General features: G+C 46.0%; 1 protein-coding gene across 1 annotated transcript; it reads right to left on the bottom strand.

The window, feature by feature from the left end:
- Window positions 1-6919: 6919 nt before the first annotated feature.
- On the bottom strand, window positions 6920-16793 carry LOC148506358 (arylamine N-acetyltransferase, pineal gland isozyme NAT-10-like). Its single transcript, XM_088446901.1, has 2 exons — window positions 16743-16793; window positions 6920-7788 (listed from the first exon to the last, which is right to left on the bottom strand). The coding sequence occupies exon 2, from the start codon at window positions 7773-7775 to the stop codon at window positions 6945-6947; it is 831 nt and encodes a 276-aa protein (XP_088303027.1). The 5' UTR covers window positions 7776-7788; window positions 16743-16793; the 3' UTR covers window positions 6920-6944.
- Between the last annotated feature and the right edge of the window lie 2435 nt (window positions 16794-19228).

The following is a 19228-nucleotide window of genomic DNA, read 5'->3' as shown; positions in this document are numbered from 1 at the left end:
ACATTGTCGCTGTATTTGAAGGCTCAAGCAGCAGTACTAGAACAATTCAACTCCCAGAAGAAGACCTGACAGGTCGAAACGCGTTGGTGGAACACTGCAATCCCTATCTAACAGCGTCTCCAGTACCACATTTGCCGTCCAACTGTTTCAGCTTACCACTACCGGAACTTGAATCTACTAGCGAGCAACAGAAGCGCGCCATCACCACCGACGAAGACCGCCGGGACCGGCAGCTTGGCATCCGGGTAAGTATCCTCTGGTGCAGAGTTGTCCGCGGCCCCCGGCTTGCGCAAGCCAGGACCGTAGGCACCCCTCTCCCCTGTCCGGCACCGGGTGCACGTGCACGGACCTGCCCCCTGGCAACAGGGACAGTGTCCGTGATCTCGGCACTCAGGGCGCCCGTGACGCAGAGTGATCCCCGGCGCTCACCACAGCCAGCCTCCCCCACACTACACGGAGAATAACCCGGGCAACGTACAGACATCCACAGGACTTACAGCATACCACCGAGGTACCCCTTTGGAACTAGCGGGACGCCGCTAGATCTCCCTGACTAAACACTATACTTTAACCATCTCTATCATATTGACTATTCAGTTGCCGGCATCTAAGGTTGAGACCAGTACCAGTGCCTATTCACAAATAGATCGGCACATTTGCTATTTATATTTTGTCTACATTTGTCTATATTTTGTTTATTTTTGTTTATATTTGTTTACTTTTCCTTCTGACAATTTTGACATATTGCAGCATTGTCCATTGTGTTTATTTGTTTGTTTAATCTGTTGGTGTATAACCAATGGTTTACAGGCACCATATTATATTGCATTACAATTGTAATGACTATTATTGTGAAACTTTTATCAGTAAAAGCAACATTTGGTTCTTAGTTGGTACCCTCTCATCATTTTGGGTTCTACTACTTTAGAATATATTTAGAATATACAGAGTTCAGGAAATAGGTTGTGCGCAGCATCTGGTCCCCACGTTTCTCTGTATTTACCCACTGGATGAGGTCAGGCATCCCCCAGTGCAGCAGCATACCTGTGGCAAGCAGTACCATCTACACCACTTGCGCAGGACCTACAATCTCTCAAGAAAGATCCAATCTTTCCACCATTTGCACGCCCCCTGCAAGTGCTGAAAGGAGCACCCACAGTCCACTTGCTGATATGCAAATTGAAGATGTCACTGTTGAAGTACAACAGGATGAGGATACTGGTGTAGCTGGCGCTGAGGAGGAAGTTGGCGAGGAGGATTCTGATGGTGATGTGGTTTGTTTAAATCAGGCTCCAGGGGAGACAGTTGTTGTCCGTGGGATGAAAAAGCCCATCACGGTCATCTTTGGTCTGGCAATATTTCTATCCAAATCCGGACAACAACTGTCTTGCCATATATACCTTATGTAAAGGTGGAATAAGTAGGGGTAGGGACGTTAACCACCTAGGAACATCCTCCCTTATACGGCACCTGCAGCGCGTTCATAATAAGTTACTGTCAAGTTCAGAAACTTTGGCTAAGACCGTAAGCAGTCCAGGGACACCTAAATCCCATTGTCCTGTTGTATCCAAGCGCCTGCAAACCACACCGTCAACTCCCTCCTTGTCAATTTCCTCCTTAGTCAGGATCGGAAGTAGTCCTGCAGGCCATGTCACTGGCATGACTGACTCTCCTATCGGTGATTCCTCCGGAGGATCCTGCATTGCTATGCCTCTTGCTGCTGCTGCTGTTGCTGCTGCTTGGAGTCGTTCATCATCCCAGAGAGGAAGTAGGAACACCACTACTTTTACTAAACAATTGACCCTCCAACAGTCCTTAGCGAGGAGGATGAAGTACGACAGCAGTCATCCTGAAGCAAAACGTATAACTGAGGCCTTGACTGCTATGTTGGTGTTAGACGTCCATCCGGTATCGGCCATTAGTGCAGTGGGATTTAGACAATTTATGGAGGTAGTGTGTCCCCGGTTCCAAATCCCGTCTAGATTCCACTTCACTAGGCAGGCGATACCGAGACTGTACAGAAACGTCAGAAAAAGTGTCCTCAGTGTCCTGAAAAATGCCGTTGTACCCAATGTCCACTTAACCACGGATAAGTGGACAAGTGGAACAGGGCAGACTAAGGACTATATGACTGTGACAGCCCACTGGGTAGATGTATCACCTTACGCAGCAACAGCAGCAGCGTCACCAGTCGCAGCATCTCAGAAACGCCAGCTCGTTCCAAGGCAGGCTACGCTGTGTATCACCGGTTTCAGTAAGAGGCACACCGCCGACAACCTCTTAGAGAAACTGAGGGAAATCATCGCCCAGTGGCTTACCCCACTTAGACTCTCCTGGGGATTTGTGATATCTGACAACGCCACCAATATTGTGCGGGCATTACATCTGGGCAAATTCCAGCACGTCCCATGTTTTGCTCACACAATAAACTTGGTGGTGCAGAATTTTCTGAAAAGCGACAGGGGCATGCAGGAGACGCTTTGGGTGGCCCGAAAAATTTCTGCCCACTTTCGCCATTCAGCGACTGCGTGCCGAAGACTGGAGCGCCAGCAAACACTCTTGAACCTGCCCCGCCATCACCTGAAGCAAGAGGTTGTGACACGGTGGAACTCAACCCTCTATATGCTTCAGAGGATGGAGGAGCAGCAAAAGGCCATTCAAGCCTATACATCCACCTATGACATAGGCAAAGGAGGGGGTATGCACCTGACTCAAGTGCAGTGGAGAATGATTTCTGTGTTGTGCAAGGTTCTCCAGCCCTTCGAACTTGCCACACGTGAAGTCAGTTCAGACACTGCCAGCTTGAGTCAGGTCATTCCCCTCATCAGGCTTTTGCAGAAGCAGCTGGAGAAAGTGAAGGAGGAGCTAAGATGGAGCGATTCCGCTCGGCATGTGTGACTTGTGGATGAAGCCCTTCATTCACTTTGCCAGGACTCCAGGGTGGTCAATCTGTTGAAATCAGACCACTACATTTTGGCCACCGTGCTCGATCCTAGGTTTAAAGCCTATGTGGTGTCTCTCTTTCCGGCCGACACAAGCCTGCAGAGGTGCAAAGACCTGCTGGTGAACACACTGTCAGCTGAAGCGGAACGTGACACGTCAACAGCTCCTTCTTCATTTTCTCCTGCAACTGGGGCTGCCAGGAAAAAACTTAGGTATCCTAAGCAACCCGCTGGCGGTGATGCAGGGCAGGCAGGACCAAGTTTGGACATCTGGTCCGGACTGAAGGACCTGGCAACAATTTCTGACATGTCTACTGTCACTGCATATGATACTGTCACCATTGACAGAATGGTGGAGGATTACATCGGTGACAGCATCCAAGTAGGCATGTCAGACAGTCCATACCTGTACTGGCAGGAAAAAGAGGCAATTTGGAGGCCCCTGCACAAACTGGCTCTATTTTACCTGAGTTGCCCCCCCTCCAGTGTGTACTCCGAAAGAGTGTTTAGTGCAGCCGGGAACCTTGTCAGCGAAAGGCGTAGGAGGTTGCTTCCACAGAATGTGGAGATGATGTTCATCAAAATGAATTATCAGCTCTTCCAGGGAGACCAGCCTCCAGAACGTACAGAGGGACCTGTGGTGGTGGATTCAAGTGGGGACGAGTTAATACTTTGTGAGGATGAGGACGTACACACTGAAGAGGGTGAGGAATCGGTGGATGAGGAGGATGAGGATGACATCTTGCCTCCGTAGAGCCAGTTTGTGCAGGGACAGATTAATTGCCAGCTTGTTTTGTGGGGGCCCAAACGAACCAATCATTTCAGCCACAGTTGTGTGGCAGACCCTGGCGCTGAAATGATTGGTTTGTTAAAGTGTGCATGTCCTGTTTATACAACATAAGGGTGGGTGGGAGGGCCCAAGGACAATTCCATCTTGCACCTCTTTTTTTTCTTTGCATTATGTACAGTTTGGGGCCTAGTTTTTCAAACTGCCATCCTGTCTGCCACTGCAGTATCACGCCTAGATGGGTCACGTGTTTGTGCCGCCCACTCGTGTCGCTTAGCATAGTCATCCAGCTACCTCGGTGCAACCTTTTGGACATAAAAACACTATTGTGAGGTGTGAGGTGTTCAGAATAGACTGGAAATGAGTGGAAATTAAGATTATTGAGGTTAATAATAGCATAGGAGCAGAAAAACCTACAAATTCTGTGATTTTAGCTGTTTTTATGCTTTTTTTAAAAAAAAATACAGATCCAAAACACAAAACCCAGAACCCAAAACACGGAAGGGTGGTTTTGGCAAAACCAATCCAGATCCAAAACACGAAGAATGATCCAGATCCAAAACCAAAACACAAAACACGAAAAGTGGCCGGTGCACACCCCTACTTTTAATCCAAAATTGCTATTTGCTCCCACAAATCATTCTCCCGATCCTCCCTCACATTTTAATGCTGACCATCCTAACCTTTCCTTCTCCCCGTCACTAGCGACAAAGTCCATTCCCACAGCTCATCCTCCTCCCCACCTGTCCCCTAAACCCCCCACTTCCTCCACTCAAGTCTTTCTTGATGCTTGCTCACATCTCAATCATTTTCTTCACCTCCTTCATTGGCTCCCCTTCCCCTACAGAATCCAGTTTACACTCCTGACAGTCGCTTTCAAAGCTATTGATTGCTACCACCCCCTCCTACAACTCTAATCTTGTCTCAGTCCACACTCCTCGGTACTGCCTCATCACCTCTTCCCAGTTCACCCACTAATTTTACCCCAACACCCTAGACTGTAAGTTCTTATGACCAAGGTCCACCACCCTATCTGTTCTCACCTTTCACTATCCTTGTCTCCAGTGTGCTTATACTAACAGTCAGTGACCCTTATCTCAGCCTTTCCTGGGGCTAATGTTCTCGATGATCACTCATTCAGATGTATAATTATCACAGTGTTTGATTTTTACTCCTGTCAAGTACTTTTTTATTTTGTTTGTTTAAACCAATGTCATGTACTGCACATCACTATGGACACCTGGTGGCACCATATAAAAACAAGAAAATCATCATCATATTAATATCCAGTATATTATATGTTTCGCGGTTGTTTAGAGGTGGTTGCGCAGCTCTTTTCGGATGCAGTGTTTTTACTACTGCAGAGTCATCCTGATCGTCTCCGTACAGATTCGCAGTGGTGATATCAGGCGCACGCAGAAGTGTATTGAAAATGTAGTGAGCATACCCGGGCGGTGACAGAGAGGTGTCTTAGCACACGCACGGAGATAGTCTGTCTTATGGGCGTGTTATGGGAGAGTCACCGGCGTGACGGTGACATTGATTGCGTAGACAGACGCTCCTCCGCTCTCAGATGGAGAAACTGCATCCTCCATAGGGTTGCTGCAAGCCTATAGGCACTGAAAGCGGAAGAAGAACTTTGTAGCGGCATTTGCATAAAGTCATAGACGCAGACACGATCACCTCTGAATCAGCCCCTCTATGTCATTTGGTGGGTACTAGATACCATTGATTTCAAATTACTACATCAGGTCATTAATGTAAATTGCATAATACTTAAAAAAAATAAGCATTACTGTATGGACACCTCAATTTGTGAAAACTAAGGGCGGGATGTACTAAGCATCGCATCCGCCGCTTATCAGGTAGATATAGGCATAAATAACACCGATATGTACATAGAAATGAGATTAATATCGCAAAGGATAGTTCTTCCCATCGGTGCTGTTCTTTGTGATAAAGGGACTGCCGTGTTAATGACCAAGAAGTCGCTCTGCGTATGCGCAGAATGACGCGCTTCGCCGCAGGGGACACCTCTATAGAAAGACATTACAGTATATCACCATACGTATACAGTGTATAACTATTATGCTCAGAATATGTACAGGACCTGATTCAGAATTGCACGCTATGCAGATATAAGCGCAGTTGGACGATGTTTTAAGCGCTGCGCATGCGTCTGACTTGTTGCTGCACCGAGACACAGAATGAATTTGGACCCAGTGAGTGTGGTCTTTATTGGTAACAGGGTGGTGAACAGGCAGACAACGGCATGTCACTGAAAGCGGCTGCGTCTAAAGATGCATCGCCGCTCATCCAGGACGCCATACTCAGACACATAAACTGCATCTGCTGTAGGGCTGGTGCACATTTCGGTGGTGCACAGATTTCCACAGGGCAAAGCGCTGTATTTGGGTGTCTCCGCTTTATAGAAATCGTCTGCTGCATTACTGTAAGAGTTATGGATGCAACAGAATAGGTATCTATTGATATCCCTCCGCCTCCTCAGGTCCTACAGTGTACATTCATGACCCAAGCATAGTAAAAATGTTGGGACAGAGCAGAGCAGTGTTAACTCTTGTAGCTGCCATTAGCATAGAAAGTGTTAGTGAACCTTAGATTTGCCAGAAATAAGCTTGCAAAAAAAGCTAATCAGTGACAAATTGCTCCGAAATTTTATTTTTCTCAATGCAAATTGTAGCATAATGGATTGAAAAGTAACGCCTCCTTCACAATTATTGATAAATAGGCCCTTTGGTTACATATACTGTATCCACATATTTAATCAATATTGTGACTGGTATTCTAGACGGATCCAGTATGGTTCAAATCCCGACAGCGGCATCCCAGCAGCACTGAAAATCCTGATCGTTCCTAGGTAAGTATTCTCTAACCTATTCTACCCCCTAACCCTCCCTTAGGGGTTCCTAACCCTAACTTCCCGGGGGGGTGCCTAACCCTAAGTACCCCCCCGGGAACCCTAAACCTAACCCTACCCCACCTGCGGCTGTCCGCGCCTGTCGTCCAGCTTGCCTTTGATCGGTAAGCCGGATGTCGGGCTCCCGGCATAGGTAAAATGACAGGCGTCGGGATTTCGACGCCTGTCATTTAACCCTTGCCGGGATTATACAGTCGGGAAGCCGGCAGTCGGGATTCCGTCCATCGGCTTCCCGACTGTTTCCCCTCTAGACTTAGCGTGTTTGTCCACTGAAGCCTCACTCTTTATCAGGAGAAAGGGCCATCATCTCATCCTTTGGCAACAGTTTTGTACTCAGCACAATCCCAAACTTTACTCTGAGCAGATCAGAAATCTCATTCTCGGTGAGTTCTTCAGTGGTCTTCACACTCCCACCGCCCTTGGTATACTGAGTGCTAATCATTTTGTACCCCATGTAGGTTAATCTGCCACCTGGTAGCTGTAGGGTACAGAGAGTTTTGCAGGCAAAGATAGACCTTGGTGACGTCTGGTGATATTCACACATCTCCCGGAAGTCCTCAAATCTCCTCTCTTCAAGGGTGAACTTGTACAGACTCCTCCAGTGGTCACAATCTTTCCTTTCCATGTACCACTCTTCACCTTCCACCCATAGCTGAAACACGCCATTGTCCTGCTCCTCTTCCCATCCTGCCTCCAGGGCAAATGGTTCCATAATTCCTTCTCCAAAGCCAACGTCACAAAGCCACCGCCTGCCCTCCAACTCCACTCTCAGTATCATGTGGTCAAACAGAGGTCCAAAAACACAAGTGATTGCGTTCCTAACTCTGGCAGACAGCACCAACGGCTGGTACCCCAGCTCTTGTAACACCCACAAGAAAAGTCCGTTGTTCTCATAACAAAAGCCTCCACGTTTTCTCAGAACTATTTTTTGATAAATCCAGAAGGTGTCCAGGATAATTTTCTCCCCAATGTGTATACTGAGGCTCTCAAATGGTACAGACAACAAGTGATGGCGATGTAATTTCCGTAGCACTGAAAGGGACGGTGTGGTAGGATCTGGTGTCAAGTCTGTAATTCCAATCCGCTGGAGATAGAGGTTAATATCCATGTCCAGGAATATCCTGAAATATAATTGTTAAAGTTAAATGAATTCAATGAATGAAGTAAGTTATTACCAACCATTTCTGTATGTAAAGCATTATGAATAATAATAATAATTATTATCATCATCATCTCTATACCATATTACACATGTAATGTGCAGAAGACCAAACAGCGGCCATCTTGGTACAGTAGAATGCTTCAAAGCCTCAAGTAAGGAGCATTCATGGAGGCAGTGCAGTAGCTTACTCCATATTTCAAAACCCACCTTCCCCCCTTGGTACAAGCCATGACCTTACTCAGGAATTGCTAACTTCTATGCACGCTATTATTATTATTATTATTATGAGGCCTCATTCTGCGTAGGGCATCACAGTGGATGATCTATGCACACCCATGCAACAGTGTTCAAACGCACTGGCACGCTTGCATTTCCCTGACCACCATCCCCCGTCACCACCCACAAATGGCACTTCCTGTCAATCACTCTGTGATGGGTCTGCATAGCCGCTGCAATTGCAGTCCCGATCACAGTGGCCGGTTCATGCACGCGCACTGTGATGCATAAGCAGTATGCAACAATTGGCCGATTGTGTAATATTAGCAATGGCGTTCCTTGCTAAATCAGGCCCTCAGATCACTCAAAGTCTCTTTGAGGTGAGGAACTTCTTGGCTATTTTGTGTTTCCACTCACACCATTCATTTCTTGACTTTGCCTCTTGCAGATTTTGGGGCTCAAAAAATTTAATATTTGCAAACTCCTCTTAATATCTCTTTCCAAAATTTGATCTTGCAGAGGTTCTTTTCTGTGGTTGGACGTCTACGCTGGTAGCCTCTGGCTCTGTCTCTAGCTGCTGGCATATCCAGTAACACATACTTGTACTGAAAATCCAATTTACCTTTTCTCTAAGCAGTGATGTCTCTTGGAATATGACATCTTTTGACTTGTCAAGATATTTGGATCCCAGAGTCTGTAACCTTTACGCTACTCTATTGGCAATATCCAAGCATAATGCATTTTATCGGCTTTGGATCTAGCTTACGTCTTTTTTTCAATGAGGTTGTGTACATATGTAGTACATCCAAAAACTCTGAAATGTTTGATATTGAGCTTCTCCCAGACCACGTTTCTATTGGTGTATTGTCTTCCAAGGAAAAACTGTGGGAGCACGAGTATTTAGGACTGCGTTGGACTCTACTTCTGCCCAAAACCACTAGTCTAGGCTGGCATCTTTCAGCATACAACAGGCTCTCATTAGCTCATTATCATTGTTTATTACATATGTAACATTTTCACACATCTATTTTTCACCTCACTTCTAACATATGCAGTAGCAGGTCCTATCTATCTAACACTCGTTTACACTTCACCTTTCTCACTTGAGTGATGTCCTGGGGTGGCTTGGCTGGGCTGGTTTGGGGGTGTCCCGCTCCTTGGAATTTAACCCCAGTATGTTAAGGACCTACCCTAAGAGGTTACCTGGATGTGGTGGGTAGGCCCATAACATTGGCCATGATTATGCTATTTTTTGCAAAATTTTATTGCAAAGTGTATTATATATCTAATTAGTAATGTTGGAGTTGTACACTTGTAACTAATCCTTTTGTAACTTTCAGCATACATAAGGCTCTCATTATCAGACCTCAAGACTTAGTTTGTGTCTCTACTAATTCTTATAGTCTGCAATCTTGTTCATCACTCTTTTCTTTGATGAAGTAAACACGTCATCCTTGTGAAAGCATCGATGAATGTTATGAGGCATCTGTATCTACTTATTGACTTAACTTCCATCGGACCACAAACATATGTATGCACCAGTTCCAGGAATGTCTCAGCTCTGCTTGCTGATTTTGGAAATTGACAAAGGCTTTGCTTGCCTGTAATAAAGCTTTTACAAATAGGCTTTTCTGTATGTCACTGATATTCCTGTGACCACTCCATCTAGGAATTTCTGGACACTGACAAATCAAGGTGACAACCTTTTGTGCCAGAATTCCATAGACTGTATAACACTGTTGTGTTAAGGATACCGGGTGCCTGTAGCTATCAAAGTCCCTCTTTTGTCCCGTTTAATGCACTTTCCCTTGGCAAACTGAACTCTGGGGCCTCTTTGCTGTAGGATACTTATGGCTTTGAGGTTTGTCCCCATATCGAGTCCATGAAGCACATCTTTGATTTCTGTGACTTTGGTTCTAGTTCCTTTTTTAAAGTGGGTAGTGACTGTCCCAACTTTTGTAGCTATAAGCACTTACTGTAATTACCAATTCCTTTGATTATTATAGGATCACATGTGTTCAATGTAGTGAACCACTACTTATTACAACCAATGGCGTGAGTTCATCCCATATGCCCGGAGGCAAGTTGTCATTTGGTGCCCCTGCCACCCTGAATAGGTGACTATGTTTCTATTAGGCATATTTACTAAAGTAACTTTGCAGGATATCCCCCCAAAACACCCTTTTTTGGATGTGTCTCACTGGCATAAGAAGCTGCTGAGGAGCAGTGACATCAATGAGCAGGGACAGGCTATATAGATGGAATCGGCAACCGATACAGACCTAAGTGGGGTGAATATATTGTGGGTGATGGAGGAGGTGCCCCTTCAGTGCTAGCGCCCGGCGTCAGGTGCCACCATTGTCTCCCATAGTTCTGCCCGATTACAACTGAAATGTTTTGAGTCAATATACCAGAAACCCTTTCTGTGATTGTCTGTGTAGCTCAAGGCTGACTCATCTTTTCTGCTGCACTTGTTGCTTTTGATAGCATTCACATTTTTCAGTTTACTTTCAGTTGCTTATTGTCCTATTCTGAGACATACACAACACAATTTTAAGGGATTATCACTTTTAGGGCTACATATAATAGGGTGAGAGTTTAGAAAATGTGAGTATAGCAGTTTTAAACTCTGCCAATGTAATAGAGTCCGAGAACATGCAAACTCTCATGTTTTTAGACTCAAAAATCTTTCACGATTTAAACTCCCATCCAGATGTTTTCCCATTTTGGAACTAAAACTAAACCAATGTGAGAGTTTACTGCTAAACATTTTCTACACTCTCACCCTATTACATATGGCCCATATGTCTAATGAAGTATTCTCAGTATTTAACTCAACTGGCACATGTTCTTGGAATTAGCAGTTTTGTCCTGGCAATTTATGTAGTTAGCTAGGCTATGTTAGCTTCTAATGCTACTACCGGGAAATCAAATTCAGGAGTTCTGTAGCATTGCCATGGCAATCTCCTCCTCATCAACTTGGACTCCTACAGACGTTAACTGCTGAGAAATAGACATTTGTTAATGTAGTCACTCATACAGTACTTCACCATTCACTCAACTTGGTATTATACAATATTCTTATCAGACCTCCATCCACATGTCTTGACATTTTCTCGTGTATAATAGAATAAACCTGATGTTCAACATTTAAGCCTATTGTTCCAATGGATCTTTCTATATCATTCTGGGCTTGGATTGTCATCTGTGTCAACTGTAACTTTCCACAATCTTCCATGCTTTAGCTGCATTTCCATTGCAAATTTCCATGTGTGTAACTCTCTGAACCTTTCAGCTTAATTAACCCCATCATGGGTGCGGCTCCTGTGTACATGCTGTGCACTGAAAACAGTTATGCAGTCTCACTGATTTGCTTTAATATTGCTATGCGCTGACACTCAGACAGCAGGCATCTAAATGCCAGAAAGCAGTGTGCCTTGACCCATAACCTGTTGATATGTGTGCTATTTGGTGGTGGTATGCAGCATTAAATAACATTACCATCATAATTCCAGATACACTAAACAGTCCAGACGCTTAACCAGCTGTCAGGTTTACTGAGGTGTATTAGTAGTTACTGGTTCCGCCATACTCAAACTGATTAATCTGGATGAAGCGGATCTTGATTGGAACATACAGAAAACTAGATGGTTATGTATGAATATAGCAGTGCAGGTATACACAGGCCATATACAGGATAAAGTGCAGGGGCAGGCTGCAGGAGTGCGGGGCAGCGGCGGGATGCGGACCAGTGCACAGGGGCATCAGCAGGCAACAGAGGTGCTCACTGGCGTTGGGCCTGCATCTGAGATAATAAGACACATATGCATGGATGAATCAGTGCCGATACATCTATGCATCTGTGTTAAAATTTGAATTTGGGTAAAATAAAAATTAATAAAAGAGATATCCCCCCCAAACACAACCAGCACCGCCGGTCCTGGTTGTAAAAATACGGAGAACAAGCGACATAGGTGTCCCCCATATTCAGCGCAACCAGCACTGGGCTCTGAGCCGGTCCTGGAAATACAGGGGAAAAAATGAGTAGGGTTCCCCTTTATTTTCCAGAACCAGCACCATACTTTTTCAAGTGGGGGGCTGATGCCACAGCCAGGGGAGCCCTTTCACCGGGCCCCCCAGCCGAAGAATCAACCCTGACTGCTAGTCAGCCCAATAAAATAGTCCCCCACCCCAGGCTAATAGCCCGGGGCTATCCCCGGCAGCCCTGGAGCGGTGGGTGCCGGGTTGATAGTGTAATGTGATGTAAAAAATGGAAGTATAATATTGTCTTTTGCAGTAGAACTACAGGTCCCAGCAAGCCTCCCCCGCATGCTGGTACTTGGAGAACCACAAGTACCAGCAAGCGGCGCATTAATGGCTCGCTCATACCTATAGTACCCCTGTAAAAGAAATATTAAAAAAAATAAAAAACAGACACTGCTTGTTTTATTATTTTATTGTTCTGCACCTTCACCTGGGGGGCGACAGCTTTTAAGCTCTTTTACATGGCTTCCGTCAGCCCCAGGACTTCCACAGCGACTTCACCTGGAGGGCGCCACCCATCCAGGACTTCCCCGGTGTCTTCTCTTTTCGGCAGCTCTTCACTGCTGCATCTCCGCAGATGGACTGGCCTGACGGCGCCTGGTACTGGCTTAATATAAGCCAGCCGAGTGGGCAGGGTGAAGATGTTGCGAGCCATTATTGGCTTGCGGCGGTCATCTTAAAATTTCAAAAATGGCACTGAGGTGCCACTTTTGAAATGGGCATCGCGGTTCTCACCCTTGAAGTCAAAGATGAGAACCGCTCATTGGCTGAGAGGCGGAAGCCTCACCTCTCTCAGCCAATGAGCACTCAGCGGTGGGGATTCCATAGTGAACACTCACCGCTAAGCTCACATTCGGGTAGTACTACCCTTGTAGGACAGTACTAATGTCCATGGGTCGCGTATCTTGTTTTTTTGTTTTGCCAAGCCCGGGGATTGCCTACTTTGGACCGATCCACGCATAAGAGAAGGTGAGTATGTTTTTTTTTTCCAGGTACCCTACGATTCATCTACTGGAGAAGTGGACCAATGGGCTTCAGGGATACATAGGTGAGTGTGTGTACATGTGTGTGTACATGTGTTTAATAAAGTGTGTCCTGTGTTTATTTTAATATTACTTTTGCTGTAGAACTACAGGTACCAGTGGGCCCGTAATGCCCCGCCTGCTGGTACTTATGGTTCTCCAAGTTCCAGCATGCGGGGGAGGCTTGCTGGGAAGTGTAGTACCACAGCTAAATACAATTTTACAAATTCTATTTTTTACACCAAATTACACAATCAACCCCGCACCCATCACCCCAGGGGTGCCGGGGATAGTCCTGGGATATCAGCTTAGTGTGCCCTGGAGAGGGGGACCCCATTAGTGGGGAAGGTTCCAAGCTCCCCCGGAATCCCCTGCCTGGGCTGACTAGTGGTCAGGGTTGATTCTTCGGCTGTGGAAGGGCTCCCCTGGCTGTGGCATCAGCCCCCCCGGTAGAAAAAGTCCAGTGCTGGTTATGGAAAATACAGGGGAACCCTACTCATTTTTTCCCCTGTATTTCAAGAACCAGGACCGGCTCAGAGCCAGTGCTGGTTGTGCTGAATACAGGGGACTCCTACTTAGTTCGTCTCCCATATTTTGGCAACCAGGACTGGTTCTGATTTGCATGGTGCTGGTTCTGCTTAAGACGGGGGACCCCCTATGTCGTTTGTCTTCCATATTTTGCACAACCAGCACTGGGTCACTAAAAGCCCGGTGCTGGTTGCTCTTTGCTGGGGGGTGCACCCAAGTGAAGTCACAGTGAGTACACCTGCTGGAGGCTCCTACTGAGTCTGCACAAGGAATTGAATCTTCCTATCTCTGTAACGGCGCAATTGTGAGGTAATAGTTTAAAAACTGTAACTTTCTCAATTACCTGAACCCCAAAAGGCCCTACCCTGGAACAATAGCTACCTAATAAAACAAACCCAAAGTCTAAATTCTCCCCCTACCCTGAGTTATGCCTTCCCAAAAATCCCCCATAGAGAACAGCAGAAGAGTGGTTCTGAGAATGTGAGAAAAAAATGATAGTTGCAGCGTTAGATTGTTCCCAAATCCTCAGTTTAAATTTTTTTGCCCTGAAATTTGCCATGCAGCACCGAGCAACAGTTCTACCTTCCCATGCCAAATTTCAGCTTGGTACTTCCTATAGCTTTTGAGGTGTAGCCCCTTAAACACCATGCCCCCCTCTCCGGAATTCACTATGGAGATTTCTGTTTTTTTCAATTCAGCCTTAATATAAGGGCACAACTGTGCCCTTATAATAATAATAATGTAATTTTAGTCCATGTACTACGGAGCATGTCTATGAGCAATCTATATAAATGTGATATATAAAAGTCTCTATAGTTGCAGACAGGGCTATTGTTCTAAAAAAAAAAAATGGTTCAGAAACTGGGGGTGGAATATAGAAAAACAATTTTATATATATTATCTACAGTCAGGTGCATAAATATTGGGACATTGACAGAATTTTCATATTTTGTCCTCTATTCACCACCACAATGGCTTTGAAATGAAACAAACAAGATGTGCTTTATCTGCAGACTTTCAGATTTAATTTAAGGTAATTACATCCAAATCAGGTGAACGGTGTAGGAATTACAACAGTTTCTATATGTGCCTCCCACTTTTTAAGGGGCCAAAAGTAATGGGACAAATTAAACAATCCTAAATCTAACTTTCACTTTTTAATACTTTGTTGCAAATCCTTTGCAGGAAATTACAGCCTGAAGTCTGGAATGCATAGACATCACCAGACGCTGGGTTTCATCTCTGGTGATGCTCTGCCAGGCCTCTACTGCAAATGTCTTCAGTTCCTTCTTGTTCTTGGAGCATTTTCCCTTCAGTTTTGTCTTCATCAAGTGAAATGCATGCTCAATCGGATTCAGGTCAGGGGATTGACTTGGCCATTGAATAACATTCCACTCTTTAGCCTTAAAAAACTCTTTGGTTGCTTTTGCAGTATGCTTCGGGTCATTGTCCATCTGCACTGTGAAGCGCCATCCAATGAGTTCTGAAGCATTTGACTGAATATGAGCATATAATATTACCCGAAACACTTCAGAATTCATTCTGCTGCTTTTGTCAGCAGTCACATCATCAATAAATACAAGGGAACTAGTTCCATTGGCAGCCATACATGCCCACGCCATGACACTACCACCACCATGCTTCACTGATGAGGTGGTATGTTTTGGATCATGAGCAGTTCCTTTCCTTCTCCATACTCTTCTCTTCCCATCTCTCTGGTACAAATTGATTTTTGGCTCATCTGTCCATAGGATGTTGTTCCAGAACTGTAATGGCTTTTTTAGATGTTGTTTGGCAAACTCTAATCTGGTCTTCCTGTTTTTGTGGCTCACCAATGGTTTACATCTTGTGGTGAACCCTCTATATTCACTCTTGTGAAGTCTTCTCTTGATTGTTGACTTTGACACATATACACCTACCTCCTGGAGAGTGTTCTTGTTTTGGCCAACTGTTGTGAAGGGGTTTTTCTTCACCAGGGAAATAATTCTTCTGTCATCCACCACAGTTGTTTTCCGTGGTCTTCCGGGTCTTTTGGTGTTGCTGAGCTCTCCGGTGCGTTCTTTCTTTTTAAGAATGTTCCAAACAGTTGATTTGGCCACACCTAATGTTTTTGCTATCTCTCTGATGGGTTTGTTTTGATTTTTCAGCCTAATGATGACTTGCTTCACTGATAGTGACAGCTCTTTGGATCTCATATTGAGAGTCAACAGAAACTGATTCCAAATGCAAATGTCACACCTACAATCAACTCCAGGCGTTTTACCTGCTTAATTGATAATGAAATAACGAGGGAATAGCCCACACCTGTCCATGAAATAGCTTTTGAGTTGATAGTCCCATTACTTTTGGCCCCTTAAAAAGTGGGAGGCACATATAGAAACCGCTGTAAATCCTACACCGTTCACCTGATTTGTTTGTAATTACACTCAAATTAAATCTGAAAGTCTGCAGTTAAAGCACATCTTGTTTGTTTAATTTCAAAGCCATTGTGGTGGTGAATAGAGGCCAAAATATGAAAATTATGTCAATGTCCCAATATTTATGCACCTGACTGTATACACATACATATATATATATATATATATATATATATATATAGTATCATACCTCCCAACATTATAACTAAGCAAGGAGGGACAGGCCGTGCGACAGAGGCACGCGTGACCGAAAAGGGGGTGTGGCTTGTGGAAAAGGAGGCGTTGTCTATGGGAAACAAGGCGGAGCCTCATGGCTTCCCCCGTTTTTTGTCACTTTGGGGGCATGCCCAGCACTCTCCAAGATGCTGGGCAGCCCCCAGGCAGTCCGTACACAAGAGAACAGATCCGTGCGCATGCACACGGCATCTGTTCTCCTCCTGCAAAATCGCTGCTCTGCATAGAGAGCAGAGGTTTGTGCTCTCCGCCAATTTCCCTCCCCACGGGTGGGACAGCGGGACCGTCCCAGAAAAACGGTTGGGAGGTATGTAGTATTTAAAAAAGAAGGCACTCAAAAGGGACTTAAAATAAAGCATATCTCATGGAAAATACATTTTGGCACAGGACATTACGTCATAGTTAATGAGAGGTTGAGGAAGCCCTGTTTGCAGACAATGATCTAAGCTCACCTTCCTGAGCTCCGGGCTGTGTGCTGCAGTCACTGGGCGCTGGGAGCAAATTCCACCCGGTAGTTTTCATGCTTAACCCTGTGCTTAACTCATTCACTTCCAGGTCACACATAGGCTGAGCCCTGAGTGTCTGAGCCAGTGTCAGAATAACCTCTGGCTGCTTAATGAGTGGAAGATGGACACACACAAGGACAGAGTGACAGGTGTAATCCCAGAGTGTATAGCCAGGATTAGAGGGAAGAGTTACCCCCAGATATTTATAATTATTATTACCCCTAATCCACAAGGGCACTATAAAGATTCAATGATAAACTGAAGATGACATGCAAAACTAACTTGTACACATAACACACCCAGTTGAAATATTCCCTCCCAAGTATAACAAACATATAGGCAATCTTTAATTCTCCAGCTGTACTACATGTCCCAGCATACCCTATCAGCCAATGCATGCACTAACTCAGGGGTGGATGTAGGGGTCAGAGCGCCCCTGGCAAGAAAAAGGTACAGGGGCCTACCTGTGTCACTCCAGGCTCCCCCTGTGTCAGTTTAGGACCACACTGTGTCACTCCAAATCCCCTGTGTCTCTCCTGCTCCCCACCATGTCACCCGTCTGTTTCTCCAGGCACCCGTGTCTCTCCAGGCTCCCTTGTATCCCTGTGTCACTCCAGGCTCCCCGTGTCAGTTTAGGACCACGTTGTGTTACTCCTAGTCCCCTCTGTGTCTCTCCTGCTCCCCCCATGTCACCCATCTGTTTCTCCAGGCACCCGTGTCTCTCCAGGCCCACCAGGTGTTTCTCCGGGGCCCCCTGTGTCACTTTAGCCCTGTACATCATTCCAGCTCTAGCCCAGTCACTTACCCTATTGTCTTCAGGCTGCTGCCCCCCTTCGTGCCAGGCCACGGCTCTTCTGCTTCTCTGCAGGGAATGTGCGGCATGTCGCCATGCACGCTGTGCCACAATAACAAAAAAAAACAGAGGATAGAGTCACACGGCCTGTCCCTGATGGGGGCCAGTAAATCGGCCAGGTGGGGAAGAAATGACTTCCATGGCCACAGCCGAGGCTCTGGTGAGTGTCATCCTGTCCAAGGAAAGTGGGCATCAGAACAAGTTTTTGGTCGGGGGGGGGGGGTAAGATATAATTTAATTTTGGAACCCCCTTACCTCCCTCCAGCTTACCTGTTGCTGGGTCGAGGTGGGTTTATAGCACAGGGAAGAGGCGGCCGGCACCACAGAAGGGGAGGGCGGGACCACCAGGGAGGAGTAGGCGGCACCATAGGGAAGCAGCAGGAGGCAGGTGCTGTGCATGATAGCAATAGCCTGCACAGCCCCTGCACTGCACGGAGAAAGAGGTGTAATCTCCGGTCTTTTTTGGGGCTGTAAAGTGTTCCCTGGCAACCACCAGCCTCACATGACCTGCAAGTGCCGCCCCTTCCTCAGCGTCACGAGGAATTTAGCTACCAATCCTGCCTGACGCTCCTCATCACCACAGGGCAGCGCCCTTCCCCCTCGGCCGGCGCCCCTGCCGAGTTCTATCCTGGCCAAGGGGTAGAAACACCCCTGCACTTACTCCTAGAGCGGTATTAAATTAGCGGCTGGGTTTACCCTGCGACTAATTGCAGGAAAAAATCCCTGCGGTGTGAGAAGAGGCTATTCAATGCAATAGTCTTTTTCCTGCGTGGAAAAAAATTGGGATTCATGCACATAAAAACACTGCGCGCGAACCCGATTTTGTGTTTTTCCTGCAGACTTCCCATGACATGCATCCGCAAGTCAGCGAAAACTTCGGGAACATCGGAACCATTCGCACAGTTGTGGCGGACCTTACCCTACCTCACATGCTGCTAAACTTTCTGTCGCCATCTAGACCTCTGCCAGCGTATACAATCGCAGGGGATTAATTATACACGCCCCTGAACCGGCGTTCAAACGCGCAGACATGCCTGCGTTCCGCCGACCACTCCCTCTCTCCACCCCTAAACAGTCACTTCATGTCAATCACTGCTGTCCGTCTACTTGCCGATCGCAGCGGCCGGTTTGCACACACGTACTGCGATCCATACACGTGCACAGAACACAAGCATTACCTGGGCCATAATAATAAGTATTTGCCCCCTATGCATTCTAGCATGGTTTCTTCGATGTTCAGAGCACCTTGCTGTTTTTTTTATTTGCTTTGCTCCCAACCCCGAAGCAATTAGCCCAATATACAGCTGGTACATCGCCATACTTCCACAACAGCTGGACACGTCAGAGGTTTCCTAACGCTGATTCTGTTGAGCACATCTAGTTTTACTAAAGGGTTATTTTGAGGGCAAAAATGCACTTTAATATTAAATCGACATATTAGGTGTAACATTTGTATTAGTGAAAATAAAATCAGAAAGCAATCATTTATAAGACAGGAAGTGAGCGAGACAGTGTTTTGTGAAACGTTGACTTTCTGGGCGCCATTCACTCCCATAACCACTAGGTGGCAGTGCTGCTA

The sequence above is a fragment of the Taudactylus pleione genome, unplaced genomic scaffold (genome assembly GCF_031769625.1).
Source record: "Taudactylus pleione unplaced genomic scaffold, aTauple2 ptg000407l, whole genome shotgun sequence".
Taxonomy (NCBI): domain Eukaryota; kingdom Metazoa; phylum Chordata; class Amphibia; order Anura; family Myobatrachidae; genus Taudactylus; species Taudactylus pleione.
Note: the sequence above shows the minus strand (reverse complement) of the source record. Positions and strands in the feature narration are given on the sequence as shown.